The 21,080-nt window shown below is 30.3% G+C and overlaps 1 protein-coding gene across 3 annotated transcripts; it reads left to right on the top strand.

Moving 5' to 3' along the window:
• Nucleotides 1–183: 183 nt before the first annotated feature.
• On the top strand, nucleotides 184–19,947 carry LOC130452619 (uncharacterized). 3 transcript variants are annotated; one of them, XM_056791968.1, is made up of 23 exons: nucleotides 184–450; nucleotides 9,862–10,104; nucleotides 10,249–10,483; nucleotides 10,547–10,763; nucleotides 11,118–11,239; nucleotides 11,350–11,544; nucleotides 11,645–11,834; nucleotides 11,935–12,614; nucleotides 12,678–12,863; nucleotides 12,936–13,169; nucleotides 13,228–13,569; nucleotides 13,777–14,013; nucleotides 14,073–14,815; nucleotides 14,874–15,116; nucleotides 15,227–15,565; nucleotides 15,632–15,716; nucleotides 15,819–16,061; nucleotides 16,175–16,344; nucleotides 16,430–16,685; nucleotides 16,749–17,041; nucleotides 17,148–17,310; nucleotides 17,364–17,509; nucleotides 17,583–19,947. In XM_056791968.1, the coding sequence occupies exons 2-23, from the start codon at nucleotides 9,865–9,867 to the stop codon at nucleotides 17,769–17,771; spliced, it is 5,748 nt and encodes a 1,915-aa protein (XP_056647946.1). In that variant the 5' UTR covers nucleotides 184–450; nucleotides 9,862–9,864; the 3' UTR covers nucleotides 17,772–19,947. The 3 variants fall into 3 exon arrangements, with proteins under 3 accessions (XP_056647946.1, XP_056647945.1, XP_056647947.1); XM_056791967.1 differs by having other exon boundaries at nucleotides 190–2,699; XM_056791969.1 differs by lacking the exon at nucleotides 184–450 and adding an exon at nucleotides 9,718–9,775.
• Nucleotides 19,948–21,080: the final 1,133 nt, after the last annotated feature.

The following is a 21,080-nucleotide window of genomic DNA, read 5'->3' on the forward strand; positions in this document are numbered from 1 at the left end:
ATATTTAATATTACGTGTACCTGATAATTTTAGAATTTAATAAATTAGTAAAATTCCCATTTTGAATATAAATTACTTGATATTTGAAACGTTTTCCGTCCCGCGTTCCAACGAACTGGATACGTCACTGGCAATTGCATGAATCAAACAGGTGAAGTACTTTTGCCTATACAAACTTCAGGTAGACAGAGAGGGAGCGAGAAAAAGGTAGTGAAAAATAAAAGAGATGGAAATAGAGTCGCAGCCTCCGGTTCACTTCGTTTTGGTGTAGACCGCTCCCGCTTACCTTACCACCAGAAAGGTGCAAAACATTCTTTATTGAAGAGTTAAAACGTTCGTGAACATTTTTATTTTATTTTTTTATTTTAATAAAGTGTACTCGTACGTGACAATTAGGTGTGTTACATTTATTGGATATTATTTATATGGGGACCATTTTTTAATTAACTGGTAAGCCTTTTGTTTCTTTAGCTTTCGTCGATATAAAAAACGAATGTTTTTCGCTCTGGCCTCCACGGTACACCTACCTACCTACCTAAGCTCCGCGTCTAAGAACACATTTTTCGTTCGACGTGACGTAACTCATATTTTATTAATTATAGAGAAAAAAAAACGAAAGTGTTTTTTTAACGCGCTATTTAATCGGAATTTGATAACAATTTTCGAAAATATGTTTCGTAAATAAATTAACCCAACTTAATGGGAAATTCGTAAAACATCGCGTGTTTCGTATAATATTAAGAAAGGATTTCGATAATTGTTGAAAGCACTTATGTTTATTTTGAAAATATTTTTGACGAAAAAACTAAAAATCACATGATTGTACGAATCAAGTATGTAACTGCCAGCGAAAGGAATTTCCGATTTGTAGGTGGGGAGCAATAAAAACTTACTCTTACATTCCATAGTGCAACGACATATCTATCTGTTAATTAAAATATGAATAGTTGTGAAATATTTAATTTTTCTATCAACTTTAAAATTTTGGGTATTCGACAATATGTGTAAAAATAATCAATCTAAATAAGTTTACAGTTGTACCGGAAAGTTTCTCATTCTTTTTTTTTTTATTATTCGCTTCAGTATGTCAAAGAAAATCTGGATCTGAATATAAGGTAGTGAAATTATGAACACGTTTTATGTTATTAATGAAAAGAGTGTAGTCCAGATATCCTAGTAAAAAATTACAACCGAACAAATATTCCAAAGTATTTTTTTAATAATCACCCGTTAATTTACAATTAGTAACTTCAATCTCATAATACCATTATAGCTTTTAATCGTACTATTTTGAATTTCTCATGGTAGTTCGTATAATTATTATTTTACTATTATCTATGAAATACTTAATCACTCAACACCGTTGCAAAGTTTGTGCGAAAGTTCAACGTAACTGAAATACGAACATTTGAATAGTACAATATATTCTATAAAATGGAAAAACTGAGTTCACATGGTAGGTAATTATGTATATATAACATTACGCTATGCAGTTTTTATTTCTAATCCATATTCGATTACGATCACGTCTGTATATTATTGCAGTTTGGATTTCAAAAATAATACGTATGCTTATATAATATTTATTTTATTTGATGTTTATTTCAGTTTTTCGTATTGACAATGAAAAGGAAGTTCAATTATTGGAAATTATCTAGTTCTAATTGATCAATTATTATTAATTCTAATGAGATTTTTTTTATACGAAAAGCAATGAACTTGTCACAAAATTCGATTGTCTGAATTCGCTGATCCGAAAAGGACGAAACTAAATTAATTTTCGAGATCGTGTATCTAAGCTGAGATACATTAAATATTAACAAATAAGAACAGTTCAAATCAAAACAAAAATCGTTGGCAATATTTTACAATTGAGCAATGAATTCCATACTTTTTTGTTTCGTTAGCCGTTTCCCGGTATTTTCTTGATATAGCAGTATATTAACAATCCATCGATTCCACTGATTAGACAAGAAATAAAAAAAAAGCAGAATCATCACTAGCCAGTCTTGCGGAACTAATCGTATATTGACTCCGTGGTAGACGCACTTGTTGTTTCATTCAATATTTTCAAATAATCAAAATGTTTTTAATAATTACATACAAAGTTGTCTCTCTTTCATATCAAACAACTTCCACATCTATACAAACAAATGTTTTTACTACGACTGAATGTCCTTAGAAATCAATAAATTTCACTTGTGTACAAATTTCAGCACACGTGTAAGTTAAAAAATAAACATGGATATTCACATTTTTTATATATCAGGAAATAAGTGTAAGCCACTTTGAGTTTCTAGGAGAATAGGCTAGTTGACAAAGTTTGGGAATTAGTTTGAAATTGTAGCTTAGCGTCTATTTCAGACCCAAAAATATATTATTTTAAGAAAAACAGGTTTTTTACGTTAGTATTTTAAATTTTTGAGAAAGGAAATTCAAATTGACCGCGAAAAGGCCAAGACTGTCATGGCGTCTTGTATGACTTCCCATTTCGCTAAACAGCTGTGTTTGTTTCTGACGGTCAATTGTGTGTTTTAATAAATAATGAATTCCTCGTATTATAAATATTGTATAGTGCCCCAATGTGAAAATACAACGATAAAAACCCCAGATAAATTATTTATATATGTTCCAAACAATAAAGAAATACGAAAAAAAAAAAAAAATTCCACAAATTATTTCCGTGAGGATCATTTTGTGTAAGTATGAAAAAATATTCGATGTATATATTTATAAATGTGTAGTAAAAGGAATGAAGTTTGCAAAATCTATCATAATATACCAAACATAACATATATAAAATTTTATCTCTTAATTAAGTTAAAGTTATTGAAACTTTGCATTCGCTAACCTAAAAATCAGTTAAATATTTTCATTCTACAGTGGGGGTATGTGCGACTCTCTGACTGCTAACTGCTAATTAAATAAGACTTTGTTTATTCTTCAAATTTTAACACTGCCGGTTTTCGATAAACAAAAGTACGTGTTCATTGGAAAAAATTTGTCAAGCATGACTGCGTCAATTTTGGGTAAATTACTGCAGTTTGCTTTGTTAAATCCTGATTCCATGGCAAATTATAGCCAAAATAATTTTTCGTACATGCGGGGACAAAAAGTTTAAACCCATTTTTCGCAAATTTTATCAGTATGTGTGGGAAACAAGATGTAAGTAACTCAATAGAAGGTAACTTTCCAAAATTCCCACGTTGTTTTATTCGACTGACTTCACACATATAAAATTTGTTATTCTCTTCTTTCGTTATATAAAATACTATTTGATCAATTTATTGCATTATTGTTAATATTATTCTATTGAAGAACAAAAAATTTGATATGGATCGACGCTATGATCCTAAAATAAATGTGCTTGTGTTAAATTTGTAATTAATTATTTCTCTTTGCTAAAACGTAGTAAAACTTTTTCGTATATCAGAAAATATGGCCGCAAGCGAGACTGGTCTCATGTAAGAGTTTTATTGTCACTTTTACTTGACCTACCTATACTTGCATTACGACGGAATGCTTGCAGATTACGTCGATGTACGAATTCGTCGAATTATATTTATTTAGTTAGAAAACATAATTACTGCAAATTAAAATCTTCAAAACTAAAAAAAATAGATGATTTAAACAATGAGACACTTTTAGCTTTGGTTGTATTTGTTTTTTCTTGTATATTCTTTTGATAAGTATCGACGAATTTGTATATTCATTATATACATTTATCAGTTGGCACGCGTAGAAACATTCACTAATAAATACAACAAATTATTGCAAACTTTCAATTGAAAACTTTCTAAAATTCGTTGTTTCGTGAATTTAAGACGGAATTTTTGGAAATATTTAAATATAGTTGAAAATATAGCAATATACCAAATCGTATACTAGGTTCGTGTGTATGTTTTATATCGGAAAGGTTTCATTCTTTTACTATTTAGTTGCTAATTCCCATGATTTTTCGTAAAAAAGCTGTATCAGTTTTTTGTAGATCGAACAGTAAATATGCCCAGTCTAAATTTATTGAACCGTTCAACCGCAATAATTATGATTACGGTTCAGTTTATTCATCCCATATTTTTTATGAAAGTAATTTACTCGATATTATTGTTTTTAGTTTGTATAATTGAAATGATTACTCCATTTTAATTGGAAGTTATGCGCGTTACACATAACTTAATATTTCTTACGTTGGCCGTAGTTTCGTTTATGTAACGCCAATCAACGGAAAAGAAATGTTTATTTACATCTGCCAAGGAAAAACTGTATCAAAAATGAAAGTGATTCAATGGGAAGCAGCGTGGATCGTATACTTTCATTTATGAAATCAATGATTAATTTATAGTGTATTTTGTGTATTATGTTGGATATCCAGGAATTTTTTGGTACATAGTACAATTGAATTTTTCTTGATAATTCGTCTTGATTATAGTTCACTTTTAATAGAAAATTTATTACAACAAACAAGTACAAATTGACGTCAAGACTTATTTTGATCTTTAGCAAAATATGACATATATTAATCAATAGATCACCTACAACATGAATATCACATAAAAATCTATTTTAATTACAATCATTTCTCCCCAATTGTCATGTATCGAATATAAGAAGTAGCCATCAATTAAATTATTCATAGTTGCATTGAAATTCATAGAATATAATTATAAATTTTACTTAAATTCTTTAAATGTGTGTGTGTATATATAATAGTAAAGTAATAGTAAAGATTGTTTTGGAGATGGATTATTTCTAAATGTGCTGGATCCTACTATTTCGATAAAAAAAAAACGTTGTAAAATATCCCCTTGAGCGGAACTAGTCGTCATCGGTATGACGGCAGGTATTATAGAAGTTAGTTCTTTCGAGAAATAACCACGGTACCACGAATGACCGTTAAAAAAAAGCCACTTTCAGAGCATACAAGTCTGTATTGTAATTTATTTCTGTATTTAATTTAAGCACGTCTGTCGCTTTCGTCTGGTGTTTCTGGCAGTGACGGCTTGAAACATGTAAAGAAGGGTCTTCTATAAAACCTAAGGGTTTCAATTAGTGGAAATTAAGTTGAATTAAAAAATCATTTCGTTCGATAGAAATGTTGAACTTGCTTCATATGGTGGGTGTCGTTTATAAAATGTAAATATTCATTAAAATCTGACGACTATCTATGCGCCTTCTATAAACACGTGTTCATTTGAAAAAATATCCATTCTAAATACCTTAAATTCCATTGCAATGACGCTTTCTTTGTGTGTTAACCCAACAAAAATTATCGCAAATTATGAATTAAAAATATCCTAAAATGATGTTTTTGTTTTGTGAACGAACTACTGAAGGCAATTAAACACGAGGTACAAAAATCTTAATACCATTGAATTGTACTAATTTCTCGGAACCGATTATGTCTTTCTAGTATTGGAAAAATATTTCGGAATACGTGATATTTTTCCATTATGGAAGTTGATGATTTATTACTTGAACTTTTTATTATTGCACCAAACTAGGGATTCCATATCTATTTACCTCTACCTGTTTCTTTGACTATTCAAACATTGTACCTGACTTCCGTCTAGACGGATCCAAATACATTGTCGTCGGTAACTAAAAGTAACTATGAATCGAAAGGGTGACTGACACACCTGCATACAACAGACGTTCATTTACAATCTCAAGTTTCGGTTTTTCCAACAAATATTGAATTGCGTTTTTAATATCATTCCAAAAATTCGATTCTCATCATGGTTTATTCCATCTTCGGTAAAGGGTTATCTTAAGTTATATTTCTATTTTGTTTGCATTTTTGGAAAAGCGACCTGAATTATTTATTAATTGAATAATTTTTGTTTAGTTACACCTATATGTTTTTGAAAATTATTTTTACATTACATAATATTTTTTAAGCTTGAATCATGTTGATGAGGTGTTTTATAGACTTATTCATGAATTTTATGTTGATGCGAATAAAAATATTTTCGTTGACGATTAACGATGGAATTCCAAAATAAAACATTCTTTAATGCTTAATCGCTCATCAATTTAATTATTTTCCTATTTTTTAATTGACTCACAGGATGTTGCCAACAAATTCCATACTTAGTCTTATCGCAATTAACATTGTTTTGTTAAATTTAAGGTGGTAAATAAATTAATAGATTCATACTTTTCTACACGCATACACCAACTTTATACAGTTGCTAAATATGATGGTGTCAGTGCAAGTCAAGGTAATTCGTTTATAATTACTGTTTTGTTTTTTATACAAAATGTAATTAAATTAATGAATATGTACTTTTAAATAGATGAATTAACATTAAATTTAATTTGTAGCTATTTATATTATTGTAATTTATAGTTCGAATTCTAGATTTATACTTGTTTTAGTAGACGTAATCCTACTGATTTTGTTACTAGTTTTTACATTTTTTTCACATATATTCGTGGATTTTTTGGTAAATATTATAAAACTGAGTCGATAGTAAACGGTTAAGATGTCAAAAAATCATTTCAAATAAGGTTTCATCTTATACGATATTCACAAGTGATATTAACGAAATGTTTCAAACAGAAATTGATTCACTTCACAGTTATCATTAATTGATATTGGTTTTTAGGTTAACAATAATTTGAAGTTTCAACATATTTGTTATCGAATATTGAATCTAACTTGCAAAATTTTTTGATCAAAAAAATTTAGAATATATTGATAATTGTGCAATTTGATAAAAAACTTTTATTTATATCTTATTACCACAAATTGGCGTGATTATAATTTGAGAAGAAACAAGAAAAATTCCACATTTTATGCTCCGACTAAGCTCATCATGTTAATGTGTGTTGTCGGGGTTCGTTGCAAGATTTTGTTGTGTTTAAGGGGTATACAAATTTTGTATGCTTTCAATTTCCCACTCAATTTTTTTAACCTAAATTGAGAAAGGTATAGAAATAGGTTGAGGTATCTTTAGGAATAAAGCTGCTTGTTGAAAATAAAATACAATGATCTATATTTGAAATTCGAAATTATATTAAAAAAAATTACCCGCAAAATTCATGAGTTTTTGGTTTACAGAAAATAATGAAGTAAATTTTATATCTGACCTTTAGCAACACATGAGGCTCCCTACTTGTCAGGACCATATCCGTGAAATGCTATTAGGAATTAAAGAAGTTCATTCAGTTAATTGTCCAGGACTAGATAGTCAAAGTTTGACGTTAATTCCAAATTAAGGTCGTCTAAGTTTTAAATCCCAAGAAAGGTCCTATGTCCAAAATTAGTTCTCTAATTAAATTAAAACGAAAAATGTACAAAATACAATCTGTGAAAAATTTCGCCAATTTATAAACCACTAAAAGAAATAATTTATAACTTAGTTTTTTAACATTTCTTGAATTCAATAAAAAAGGTAGTCTATAATTTGAAGCCAAACCTAGTTTATAAGACAGTAATTAGAACTATTTCTGCTTTTGCAAAAAAAGATCTTACCTACCTTTTTAACGAAGGGAACTTATATCTACTTCTTCTTGGATGTCAATTAACAATTTAATATTCCAGAATTTTCGAAATCGGCGGAAAGCTTTTCAAAAATCTCTGGAGAAATTGATCTTAACGTTACCACCAAAGAACAAGGTAACTACCTCCCCAATCGTCAAATTCTCATTCGGAAAATATCACGACTTCCGCAAATATAAAATTTGGAGTCAAATTTAAAAATTTATAATCAAATCCATAATGAAAAATTCCACATCGGTTGACATTCAAAAGGAAAATATGAATGAAGTTAGCAGCAGACTTCTTGAGCAAAATCGGGTCACACGTCATGACGACAATCCAGCCAGGTGCAACAATAACTCAATTTCAAAAACACCAGATAACAAATCATTCATCAATGAACTGAACAACGAATATCCGCAAAATTTACAAAATACTGCACGAATAACTTAATTCGTGAACAGTTAACTAGATGTTGCTCGAACCTTCTAAGAGGAAGCAACTTTGCTTTTACAAGCAATATAATTCTGCAACCAGTTATACCCCGTCCGGCAAATTTCGAATAATCCTCGCCTCCTTTAGACCAAGACTTAACCTCAAAAGAAAATAAACCAAATATTCATTTTGTTTATATAAAAATAGTTCAACAAAAGGATAAATTAAACTGTGCTAAATAACTTAAATTCCAGAAACCCAGTATGTCACCAACAAGTACATACAAAAATTACAAAAGAGGTATGAAATATAATATGTAAATATTTCTACTCAGTGATAATATGACAAAATATCTTATAAAGAAAATTATTTACAAAAAGGAGTTGGTAGGTTTATATCGTATATATGTTTATAACAAAAGTAACGTCAAGCTGTGAGCAATGAAAACGTTACAATATCACGAGTTTGAATGATAATTAATTTTAAATTGGATGAACCGGTCTTTTATTCTGTATGTATTATGTATAAAGTAACGATTTTAGCAAGGTTATCTGCTCTTTTATAACCGAAAAGTGAATAAGAAAGTTATAATTTTCACTAAATCAAAGAAAATTCACGATTATTTGAAGTGTAGATATATTTCTCTCCGCCCAAAAAAAAAATGATATCAAAACGGATACTACTTGACGCAAATTAGAGTTTTATACTCGAAATATTCGCATAAAATATCAATTAATCAGCTTCGAATCGAAGAATGTCGTCTTCCGAGTCGGGAACTTTCAGTTGAAACAGATGGTCTTTGATTAGATTAATATATTATACAGAGATATATCATAAATTAACAAATAGTTAATAACGAGTCCAAAATGTAACCTAGTTTTATTGTATAGAGGTCAGTTATTATTTTGAAAACATTAAGTTTCCAAATTGATATCAGAGAAAAGTTTATATTGAAAGAGAGAGAGAGAGTATGCATTATTCTTAGTATGTTTGAAACTCGCCTCGGGTTATTATATTGAAAAAGAATTCGGTTATTGAACAGATTGTACAAACAATTTAAAAAGTAAAATAATTCTTGAATGTAACACCTTTTTCCTTTAACAGCATCTCTCGTCGTTTTATATTATATGTGTAAATGTATAGGTACTAGAAAATATTTAGCCACGAAACGTTTAGAAAAACTTTTATTTTTTATAAAAAAGTTTCAAATATTTCTATTTCGTGTGATATTCGATAGTGATTTGATTTATTTTCCGCTAGTAAATTATTCACAAATAGGTCATGGAACTATAATTATTGTTATCGGTATAAAATAAGAGAAAACAATATTTTTATGTAGCGAACGGAACCGTCGTCGACCCGAATGAAAAACTAACAACACAATTTCGAATGATTCAATAAATGACCTCTGTAACAACATTTTTTTTTCTCTCCAACGACCTTGTCGTTACCATTACTAAGTAGAGGTTTTATCCACCTAAATAAAATCCCGTGCATTGCTTTCGTTTTTCACATGATTAGATAGGTACTACTACTCTTACCGTAACCAATGGATATATCTTGATTGCAAAATGTGCCTCTCTTGCAGTGACGTGTCTCTTATAGTTAACAATGAATATTTTATAGTTGCTGTTATGGAACGGTCAACAAATATTCGAAGGACAACTTCTATTCTATTTATTATTACTTTACTTTCTGTTTAACTCCGTTTATCGACATTAGCCGCACCGTAAATATGACATTTTTTTTATGAACAAACTGCAAATAATTTTAACGTTGGAAATACAAAAAGTAGTTGAAATATCTAAGATTTTTTTTATTTAAAATTTCTAAAATTCGTTACAATTATATAATTCTGTGAGTTATAAGTTTGTTTAAATAATGAAATAACGTTATGTAAATGAATATTTAATATAAATGTTGAACTACGTTTAAAATTGTAGGTTATGGACGCCGACAGCAGTTATGGCGGTAGCGATACTGCACAAGATTCGCATTCCTCGTTAGATAATTCGCATAGTTCCCATAACATTAGCAAACACGACAATAACGAAGATACGGTGACTACGGCAGTACACGTCATGTCCAATACTACGGATGAAATTCAAACGCCTGTGAACCATTACTATCATAAAAACGAAATCACGCTCCCTGTCAATTTAGACGATACGGATTTCCAAAAAAATGTGAGAAATATTATGTTATCTATATAAGTATATACATAGAGATCATTCGGAAATGATCCATTCTCTCTCATATTATTTGTGACATTGTCTGTATTAATTGTATCAATTGAGAAAGAGGATTGAAAAACCGTCATTATGTTTTAGAACGATTCAAAATTACATTATTTGGCCACAGCCAATTTGAACATCAACGAATCTTTAGAGCATCATAACAATTTAGACGAAATGAGTAAAAATTACAAAAGTCAACATAACTTGCAAGAAAGTTTTTCAAAAAAAACCAAGCATTCTCCACCACCGACTGGTATTGATAATCCTGCGTTCGTTGAGGACGTCAAAAGTACTTTCAACAATGACATGCCTTACAGTAACGGATTGAGTAAGATATTTTTTTATTTTTATATTTAATACATATTTAAATATATAAATATATTCTATCCAGCACCCGATCCTTCGAAAAAGAATAATCACGAACCTGTAACGGAAGCCGTTAATTTAGAATTAATAAATATGAAGCCCGGAGGAGCAATTCACAACGGTCTCAAAGGGTATGAAAGTTCCGGTATGACGACTATTCCTTTAAAAAAAGAAGAAGAGGATATGCGAAGTCCATATGACGAATATTTTGTACCGGTAAATGAACATAGGAAGTATATGAGGTTAGTAATTATAAATACTTTTAAACTAAGTTACTGAATTGGAATTTCTTAAAGTTTTTGTGACACGCATACTAAACACGCACACATACACACACGGTTTACTGCCAATATTCTTTATAATACCGAAGGTAATAACAATGATAGACAAGTTACAGGTAAACAATTTATTTTCAATCTCTGTTATTGTAACTTTTGGTACAGTGGCAGAGTGTTCAGTCAGTAAATTATTGTTAATAGTTTCTACAGATCGTTAGTAATATTTCTAAGATTGAAATGTTTTGACCGAATCTCAATTATTAATGGTTCTCATAATAAATTAAGAATAAAATAATTCAATAATTTTTTTTGTTGTAGAGGAGAAAAACTATATGTTACAAAAGATAATAGAATAGAAAAAAGTAAAGGTAAATGCATTTGCTGGACTATTTGCATCGCCCTTGCAACTATTGCAGTGGTAGTTGGTATATTAGCAGCAGGCGAGTAAAATTTCATTTAATTGTATATATACGTTATATAGAACCAAATTCAATACGCATCTTTTTATTTTATTCTAACAATAAATATAAAATCGTGTTTTGTACCTTAGCTGGATTATTAGGATCCCAACCGCCAATGCCACAAGCCATAGAAGCAAGTGGAAGAAGCTTGGACAATGATACACCAATTAGAAAAGGGGGTATAAGTTTACCGACTATTGGTCACAAATATCCGCTTACCCCAGAACCTCCAATAAGTACGGTTAGCTCAATAATTCCTTCGACGGATGAATCTCAAATTCACGGTAGGTAAATTTGTTTATCCATGGGATACAGAAAAGTGTCTTATTATGAAAGAATGTTTGGAACTCATTTTGATTCATAATAAATTTGTTTTATTTTCAGTTCCTAGACTCATAGAATCTGAATTAAAAATTGATAACCTAGAATTTAACACTGCGTTATTAGATAAGGATAGTTTGGAATACAAAGCACTTTCTGAAGAAATAGAAAACCAGATAAAAGAAGTTCTTTTATTAAATAAGGAACTCAGAAATGGAACTATGGATTTTGATATTAAAGTTATGGAAATACTGTAAGTATTTTTACACGATATAGGAATTGGGAGCGTTAAGGACATATCGATATTGTTTTGAGCTTAAAAATACCCTAACGGCAAAAATATCTATTTTCAGACCCGGCAGTGTAGTGACAAAATATCGTGTAACATGGAAACCTAAAGATGAATATAAGTCGCTGGAAGATAACAATATGGATCCAATTAATGAAGTGTCTCTGAATAAAATACTCATAGACTACCTAAAAAGACATAGAGACTTAATGGGTGAATTTCACATACAAGAGAATTCCATTAGATCCCAAAGAGTTCTGGATCTTTGCAAAGTACAAAATAATGGCTGTGAACATTTCTGTGTTTTCGATTATACTAAATTAAATTTCGCATGTCTTTGCCCCGAAGGTCAACGTTTGAGCTCCAATCAAAAACTCTGTAAAATCGACATTATGTCCAAAACAGTACCAGATTACATAATGTCAAAATCAAAGGCGGAATCCACTACTATACGAGAACTTATCGGAAAGTCTGAACCTGAAGTAGTACCAGAATCTGAAACTACTTCAAAAGTAACAACTGATGCCGTAACCACATCACCAGAACCAAAGGTAGGGCGTACATCAATATCCGAATACGTTACAGACGAAATATCGGGCTTCAACATAAAAACATCCTCAACTAATCAACCCAGTACGAAGGATTACTCTATGGACTTCAATTTGGCTACTCAAGATGTTGGGACTTCAATGGGAGATTATAGAGAACCAACAACCGTAAAATTGCCCTCTTCAATATTTTCAGGTAGGTAAAAAACTATTTGTCCGTTGATAATACTAAAGCTGTTTTATTTCCTTTCGTTTCCAGCTATCCCTGTAGAGTTTCCGACAGAAAAATATGTTGATGAGATTGAAGTTTCATCAGATGAAAATAAGGATCGACACACGTTCTATTTCGATCCAATATTATCCGGTCCACCAATAGAAAAGACTACGGAAATACCCTCAGTACATGTTACTGAAAACGATATTACCTACATACCAAACTTAACAGGTACAAATTACAAATGTAGATATTTTTTATTATAATTAATTGATGTGTTGTAACTATATATTTTTTTAACAGTTCATCCTGTCGAAAATTGGAATAAAACTGAAACTGAACACAAAATGGAAACCATTAGTACTGAGAAGCCAACAACAGGATTTGTAGCAGATGCAGAATTCAGTTTCGGTAATGTATATACACCACCAGCTGAAGTACATTTTGATGTAACTACGAAAAAGAGCAGCATGTACATGATACAAGTATTGAAACCTCTAATACACAAAGAAAAATTCAGGGAACCCAAAATACAAGGTAAATAATTTATAATCGCTAAATATTTAAAAGAAAACTAATTTATTATGCACTGCAGAGCTACACATGTCATCTACAAACTCATCCCAGATGGAAAACAATAACACGACGAATCAATATATCGACGACGCTATGGATAATTCCGAACAGAATCATGACGAATACATGTCTCCTTTTTTACCAGAATTTGATAACGATACTTTCGTGAACTCCCTACATTCCGAAGAACACTTTGCAGAACATGAGAATCATGATAACGTTTCGACTATCAAGTCTCCGTCGGAGGAAACTTCTACAAACAGATCTGCTATAGGAGCAGAGGAAAATAATTCGGTTGCCGCAGTATCAAAAAGCAATAACGAAGATAATTTGACTGATTTATCACCCTTAATTGTAGAAGGTAACCTGTTTGTGAATATTTTAATTCCATAATTGTTTCCAATATTACATATACAGTTATGTAACTTGAAATTATCATTTAAAAATAACATTTGTATCCGGATGTCAAAGATTTGTTGGTTCTAGTGGTTCAGGTATTCACTAAAATTGAATCCCTATCAATTGAATTGGTAATGATTATTATTCATTGTTATAATTTCTATTTTAGTAACTACTAAGCCTCCATCTTTAGAATTAGATCAAATTAACACTACGAATCCTTTTGATAATGATACATCGGATGCTACGAATTTACAAAGGAACGAACAGTTTATTACTAAAGATTTGGAAATAGAACCCATAAAACCCGAGGTTATGATAATAATTTCCGATAAAAATGATATGACAACTGAAATTGTTACTACTACTGAGAACTCAAACGTATTTGATACTACTACTGCCGAAGGTATTTTCTTCAGTAAAAAACGACAATAAGTATACGAGGTAATTTTTATTTATTTCCAGCTATCGCTACTACACTCTATAACATTAATGTCGACGAAGAAAATGTTACTACTGATAACTCTTACATCGAAAATATAAATATAATAAAAGAGAATGTTAATAATGACGAAGGTGCTAATTTTTACTATACATCGACAATCAAAACAGAAGCAGATGAAAGCAACATTAATATAATGGAACACACCTCAACTACGGAAATGTATGAAAGCGTTACAGAAAATTTCATAACGACCGAAAATATTCAAGATAAATCAAAAAATATTACAGTAAATGAAGACATTAATAATACCACCACTACTGATAACCTTGAAATCAATACAACAGAACTAACGACATATAATACGACAAAAGATATAGAATCAACCGACATCGGTACAAATATTTTAACCTCAACAGAAAATTCATCTATTAATAACACAAATAATGAAAATATGCTAGATGGTCTTACTGAAACTACTACAAGTATAAATGAATATACGACAGATATCTCAATAACTGTATCAGATTTGAAAGAACATACCACAGACGAAACAACCATGCCGTCATCACATAATAATGATATTGACGAAACGACAATGGCTTTGGATAAAATTGAATCTGAAACAGTGGCGGCAGCATCCTTCCCAGAAAATTCTACAAACATAAAGAATTTTAACGATATATCGTCGAGTACTGAAGATCTCATCGCTTTAGAGACTACAACCAACACTGAGGGAAGCACTATTCCCATAGTATTGGCGAGTGTAAGTTGACAGTTTATATATTAATTTGTATATAATTCTAAAACTATTTCGGTTGTAGCAATATGAAGTAAATATTGGATCGAACGATGTTACCACTGAAGTTACGGAAACCACAACACCCGTTTCAAATAATATCGAAGCAAATGATGAAAATAAAGAAGATAATGAAATTTCCACTCAAACTATTCAAATAACAACGGCGAACTTTAATAAGGAATATCAAGTTAAAGAAAATGTTCCCGATATTACTACAACTGAAAAATTGTTTGTAACTCACAAAACCACCACCGAAATATTGAAGGTAGAAAATAATATTCACTATATATTTTCATTGATGTTTATTTCATTACTTTTAACACGTATATACAATTTTTAATTATTATTTCTTAATTATATTATAAAATACATTAGGTGGAAGAAGATTCGACTGAAAATTTAAGCATAATACCGTTAGGCGAGGATCAAACAGAAGCAAATATAGCAAAGAAAGAAACTGAAAAGAACATAGAGGTGACACAGAATGAAATAATCATGTTGACAAAAAACGAAGAGAAGCCTATCACAGAAAATTTTCTATTGCCGAAAGCTTCGCGATGTTCTCCGGATCAATTCCAATGTTTTAACGGAACATCCGTGAAAGGTGGAAACTTTTGCATATCAATAGTTGATAGATGCGATTCTGTATTGGATTGTACAGACGGTTCGGATGAGCTTAATTGTATAGAGGAAGGATGTCCAAATAATTTCCAGGTTAGTTTCTCTATTATATAAAGTACTTACTATATATTCTTTAACATGTTTATTTTTTAAAAACAGTGTGCAAGTAAAGAATGCCTAAAAAGACATCTTGTTTGTGATGGTATCTTCAATTGCCATGACGGAAGCGATGAAACTAATTGTGGTGAGTAGCGTAAATAATTTTATGGATTAATCATTCCATCTTGTATTATTGTGAATACAATGAATCCAAGGAAATTTCGTAAGATTTTTTTTCAATTATTAGATTCCTGGAGTTGTAATCCAAACGAAATATCTTGTGGTATATCAAATCGTTGTATACCTGTATCGTGGAAATGTGATGGTAGGAAAAATTGTCCTGATGGATCGGACGAAGAAGGATGTACACATATTGGATCTTGTCCGGCTCAATCTTTCAGGTGTACAGAAGAAAGCAGTTGCATGCCGAATTCCTGGAAATGCGATGGTGAAGTTGATTGTTTAGGAGGAGAAGACGAATCGTCATGTCGTAAGTATAAAAATGAATAAACGTATACCAGATTCCAGATAATATTGAATTTATTAGCTTATACTGTGTTAATAATATTTCCGTATATTATATAATCGGCTTTTTGATTACAGTTTGTACTGAAGAGGAGTTCAAATGTAGTACAGGTGGGGGATGTATAGCCAATTCGGATCGTTGTGATGGTATTGCCCAATGCTTGGACAAATCTGATGAATGGGATTGTCTGAAACTCGACAAATTGTTTCTCAATTTAACGGATATCAATGATAAAGAAATTTTGCAGGTACAATTATTTATACGAATAATTTCGTTACTTCAACATTCTGTTTTCTATTGTTCATTCGGCGTATTCATTTCATAATTTTTAGCTCCAGATCAAAAATAACACCTGGTTTCCTATATGTATGGACTGGACTTTATGGAACACTACGTTTGCTGATTTGGTATGTCAAAAATTGGGTTATTCGGCATCGTCTGCGTTGGAATCAGTTCCGAATAACAAAAATTCAACGTCGCAAATTAGTTATGTTTTATCTATGAACGATCGACGGGCGGCTTTAAATTTCGTGGAAAATAATGATCGAGATTGTGATCAATACGTTTCAATTAGTTGTCAGGAGTACGGTAAATTTTATTTTTTTAGAATATTGTTCTCTAGTAATCATATTATAAAATCGTATCTTTTAGTTTGCGGTAATCCAGCCGGTGTAGATCCGCTTTCAGCTCGGATGGTAGCGGGAGATAAAGCAGAACCGGCTCGATGGTCTAGTTTGGCATTAGTCTTTAATAAAAAACACAACACATACTGTACTTCAACCCTTGTTACACCACTTTGGGCGGTAACTAGTTATTCTTGCATAGCAGGACGTACTTCGCAACCTATTAATGAAGAAGATTGGTTTCTATATGCCGGAGGTACGAACAAAGGCGATGTCTCAAGTCAAGTTAGGAAATTGAGCGAAATCGTCATTCATCCACAAGTGAGTATGAATTGTTACAATTATTATGATCAGATATATCCTACATTCACTCCGCCAGTTTGGTAAGTTGTGCTGGTGAGTGTAACGAGATTTTTATTTATTGTAGACAAAATTTTCCAACTTTGGATTCAAGAATGACGTAGTACTGCTTAAGATGAAAAAACCTGTGAACATAGATGTGAACGTGAGTGCGGTATGTTTGCCGAGTAATAAAATAGAACCTCATCAATTGTGTGTAGTCGCCGGATGGGGCGTTGACAAACCAGGAGGTAAAAAATTTGAATAGTTGGAATAATTTGACTTTTAATTGAAAAATTTTTAGAACCCGTCATGCAACAGTACATGCACTATTTGCCGGTACCTCTAATAGATACCGACGACTGTAATTCGACAAAACATTATAATGGAAAAATAACGCCAGATAAAATTTGTGCGGGATATACGGATTCCGATACAACGCAATGTTTAGTAAGTGGAATCAAGAAAAATTTCAAGTTTACATATAATCTAAGTAAGACTATACAAATTGTTTATATTACAGAGTGATGAAGGAGCCCCTTTGATGTGTTTCTCTGACAAAACGAAAACCTGGGAGCTCCAAGGACTTCTAAGTCATCCCAGCTATTGCGGTAGTTCTAATAAACATCCTGCCATATATACAGCGATTGACACCACTTTAAGGACATGGATGAGCCATATTATTGGTAGACAAGCTCTTGCGACTTCGTAAATGAGAAATGAAAATGTCGAATGAACGCTTCGTGTAGAGATGTAAATATTTTTAGAAAAATAGTATGTTTTTTACTGCAAATTTTATTTATTATTACAATCACTAAATTTTCCTATTTCACTTGTGAAGTTACATAAAAGAAATATACTAAGAGATGATTTTTCCCGTTATATATTGCAAGGAAATGTAAATATCTTTTACAATATTATTTAAACATTTTCGGAACATAAAAATATTATGTCGAATGATTGAGACTCGAATATACAAAATTATTAAGTTTAATGTGATCTAAAAATGTTTTGTAAATAATAAAATTTTATTATTATCTTCATAGCCCTCGGCTTCTGCTCCTTTGTTATTTTCTGTAAGACTTCTATGTGAAATCACCAATATCAATTTTATATCAATGTTCGAGTGAAAATTTGTTCTGGATATTTATTCTTATAATAATTTTTCACTCTCCATCACGCAATTTTTTCATTATTTACAATAAATATTTATAATTGATAAGTACTTTCCAATTTTTCTGATAAATATTATTTTTCCAGTTTCTCGGTTAAAAATATTTGAGAGAAACTAATAATTAATCGTTTTCTCAAATGTTTTGTGTTTCAAATGTATAAGTGCAATATTTACATAATCCGTAAGAAATTTTAATATAGATATATTTTTCCGTAATTATTGATACATTTTATTACGAATGTTATATAATACGAAAAAAAAAACAATAACAAAAAATAAACACATTTTTTACTTGATTGGGGATCAAAACTATACAAATATACAATGAAATTTTTTCAAGTCCATTTATAGGAGATTTTAAAACTGGGATAAGTTGAACTGTCAAAAATCGATAGAGAATGTGCTGATTGCAAATTGCCATTTGTTAAAAACCAATACGTTTTTTTTTTTTAAAAAAAGTGCTGCTCAAACTTATTTTTGATCGATTTAATTATTATGTTATAAAAATCGATTGTAGGTTGGAAACTAGTCAAAAATTGTGAGAGATATAAACACGAGGTGTGTAAGATGGTAAAATCTAAAACTAAATTTATTTATACAGGGTAATTGGGAAATGTAAACATTGGATCATTTAGACGAATCTGGTTTGATCCAACATTGCTATACAGAACCAATTCAGTGATAGATTATTAACGTAACTCCGTTTCACGAATAATACAAATGTAATTTTATAGTTACCATTGGTATGTTTAAGTTAATAAAATAACTTGTCGATCATTATTCAATTGTGTTGCGCAGTGTTAATTTTATGTCTCAAACACAATTAATTCTCAGTTTATCTATAATGTTTGAACTCTAATAAATTTGTAATACACGCATACATACATTTTTCTACATTGTAAATCATCGATCAATAAGTTAACTAAATTTTTATTTACTTGTGACGTGGTACATTGTTTTTCGAGTAAAACAAGTTTTTTTAACTGTAATTGGAAATGTTTCAATTTTACCTGTTGTTTGAAAAATGGATACTTCAATATAAAAACGTGATTTGTACGATAACTACTCGCCGTCAGGTCGAGAACTTATTCATCGATGATATATTATTCCATTTAATGTCTTTCTGTTTGTCTATACACACTTACTATGTGAAAATTTAGAGACTTAATTTACTATTGATTAAAATATAAATAATATTGCTTATTAGTATGAGTAAATGTAAATAAAATGTATAATATTGAGATTTGCCACAAAAATGATGTTATTTTTCAATGAGCCAATAGATCCATTAGGTCGCAGTATATACGATACGACTAAATAAGATTGATAAGAAAGATACTTATTACAATATTGGTTGTTTTTTGTCTCATTTTTTAAATGGTTTGTTCCAAAATTATATTTTTGAATTCTAGTTTGAAATATATAAAATTTTTTAAAAGAAACGTCCACGAAACAATATATTTTTAATATAAATATTAAATTTAACAAATATAATGCCGTCCAATTAATAATGTGATATATGAGAGTAACATAGTAAAATGTCGATCTAAATAGGATGTTTAAACTAGTCTTTATTTACAATGTATAAGCTAACAGTATTCTGTTTTATTTTCTTAATCCGTGGCAGTTAGAATACATATAAATTGACAAAATTATTTGTATGTGTGCCTTTGTAAACTATATATTTACCCAAATAAAGTTTCTATTAAATTTACTCTTATTTTTTACTTGAAAAATAATCCCGAATTTTCAATTTATGTTCGCTACAATACAATAAATTAGATTATACGAATATATACGATTCTCATAGGAAAATAATAAATTTAATTTGAAAAAATGGCATACTTCGAAAGTATCAAAAAAAAACGCGTGGTTACATGTATTTTCTCATGGCGATTCCGAAAATCACATCAGTTTTCCAATTTGAACAAAGATTTTCGTGAAAATTCAATTTTCTCCTCTTGATTCACCTACCGTCATCTGCCCCAATAAGACAAACTTTTCTCTCTACTATACAGTGAGAACTGTGATGAGAGTGTGGCTCGGACATTCAGGCACGGAGGACGCACGTGTTTTGTAGCGTCTGTGATATCCGCGACCCGTTATACGACTCATAGAAAAAATAATAAATTTTTTTTAAATGAAACCTCAATATTTTCGTCTGTTGTCTTATTATTAGACGTTTCATACGTTACGAGGCTTTTTAAACTCGTTTAATAAACCATCTTCTTCTTCCATTCAAATCCAATTTAGAGAAAATCGTTGATTATATTATTACAGCTTTGTCTCAAAGTGGGTGTACTCGTTTTGGTGGAAATAGAGATCATTTTTTTAATAACCATCATCATTTTGTATTAGTGTGGAATCAATTATTTGTACACACTTTTGATTTACAGAAAACAATGACTATTCAATTAAACAGTTATTGTTAAAAATTATCTCTTCATTTAATAAACTTTTTGTCATCACCCCCTTATTTATTTAGAATCAATTTTCACATTTTATACACAAAAAATTATTTTCTCTTCTTATCAATCGAATAACTAAAGTATTTTTCAACAAAGTTGATTGTTATTTTCATTTCATTTAATCGACATCGTAGTATTTATTCTCCAAAGTGCTTAAATGTGCTTATTCTAACAAGTACATAGAGAATTCCGAATGCAGATCGATAGTAATAGGAAAAAGAATATAAAAGCCAACCAAGTTCGATAACTACAAAACATTACTTTTGAAGAAACTGTACCAAAGAAAACTTCAGGGTTCCAAATATTTTAATTCTGGTATGTTTATGTTAGAAATATTTATGAACCATTATTAGACCCTTTTTTTTTTGTTAAAAGTATC

Source organism: Diorhabda sublineata, chromosome 2 (genome assembly GCF_026230105.1).
Source record: "Diorhabda sublineata isolate icDioSubl1.1 chromosome 2, icDioSubl1.1, whole genome shotgun sequence".
NCBI classification, from domain to species: domain Eukaryota; kingdom Metazoa; phylum Arthropoda; class Insecta; order Coleoptera; family Chrysomelidae; genus Diorhabda; species Diorhabda sublineata.

Bases quoted from the DNA above. Each gene is read 5' to 3' on its own strand.
- LOC130452619 (XM_056791968.1), top strand. From the start codon at position 9,865: ATGGACGCCGACAGCAGTTATGGCGGTAGCGATACTGCACAAGATTCG. The intron at 11,545-11,644 runs GTAGGTAAATTT...TTTTATTTTCAG, and splicing joins GGATGAATCTCAAATTCACG to TTCCTAGACTCATAGAATCT. The intron at 14,816-14,873 runs GTAAGTTGACAG...TTTCGGTTGTAG, and splicing joins TTCCCATAGTATTGGCGAGT to CAATATGAAGTAAATATTGG.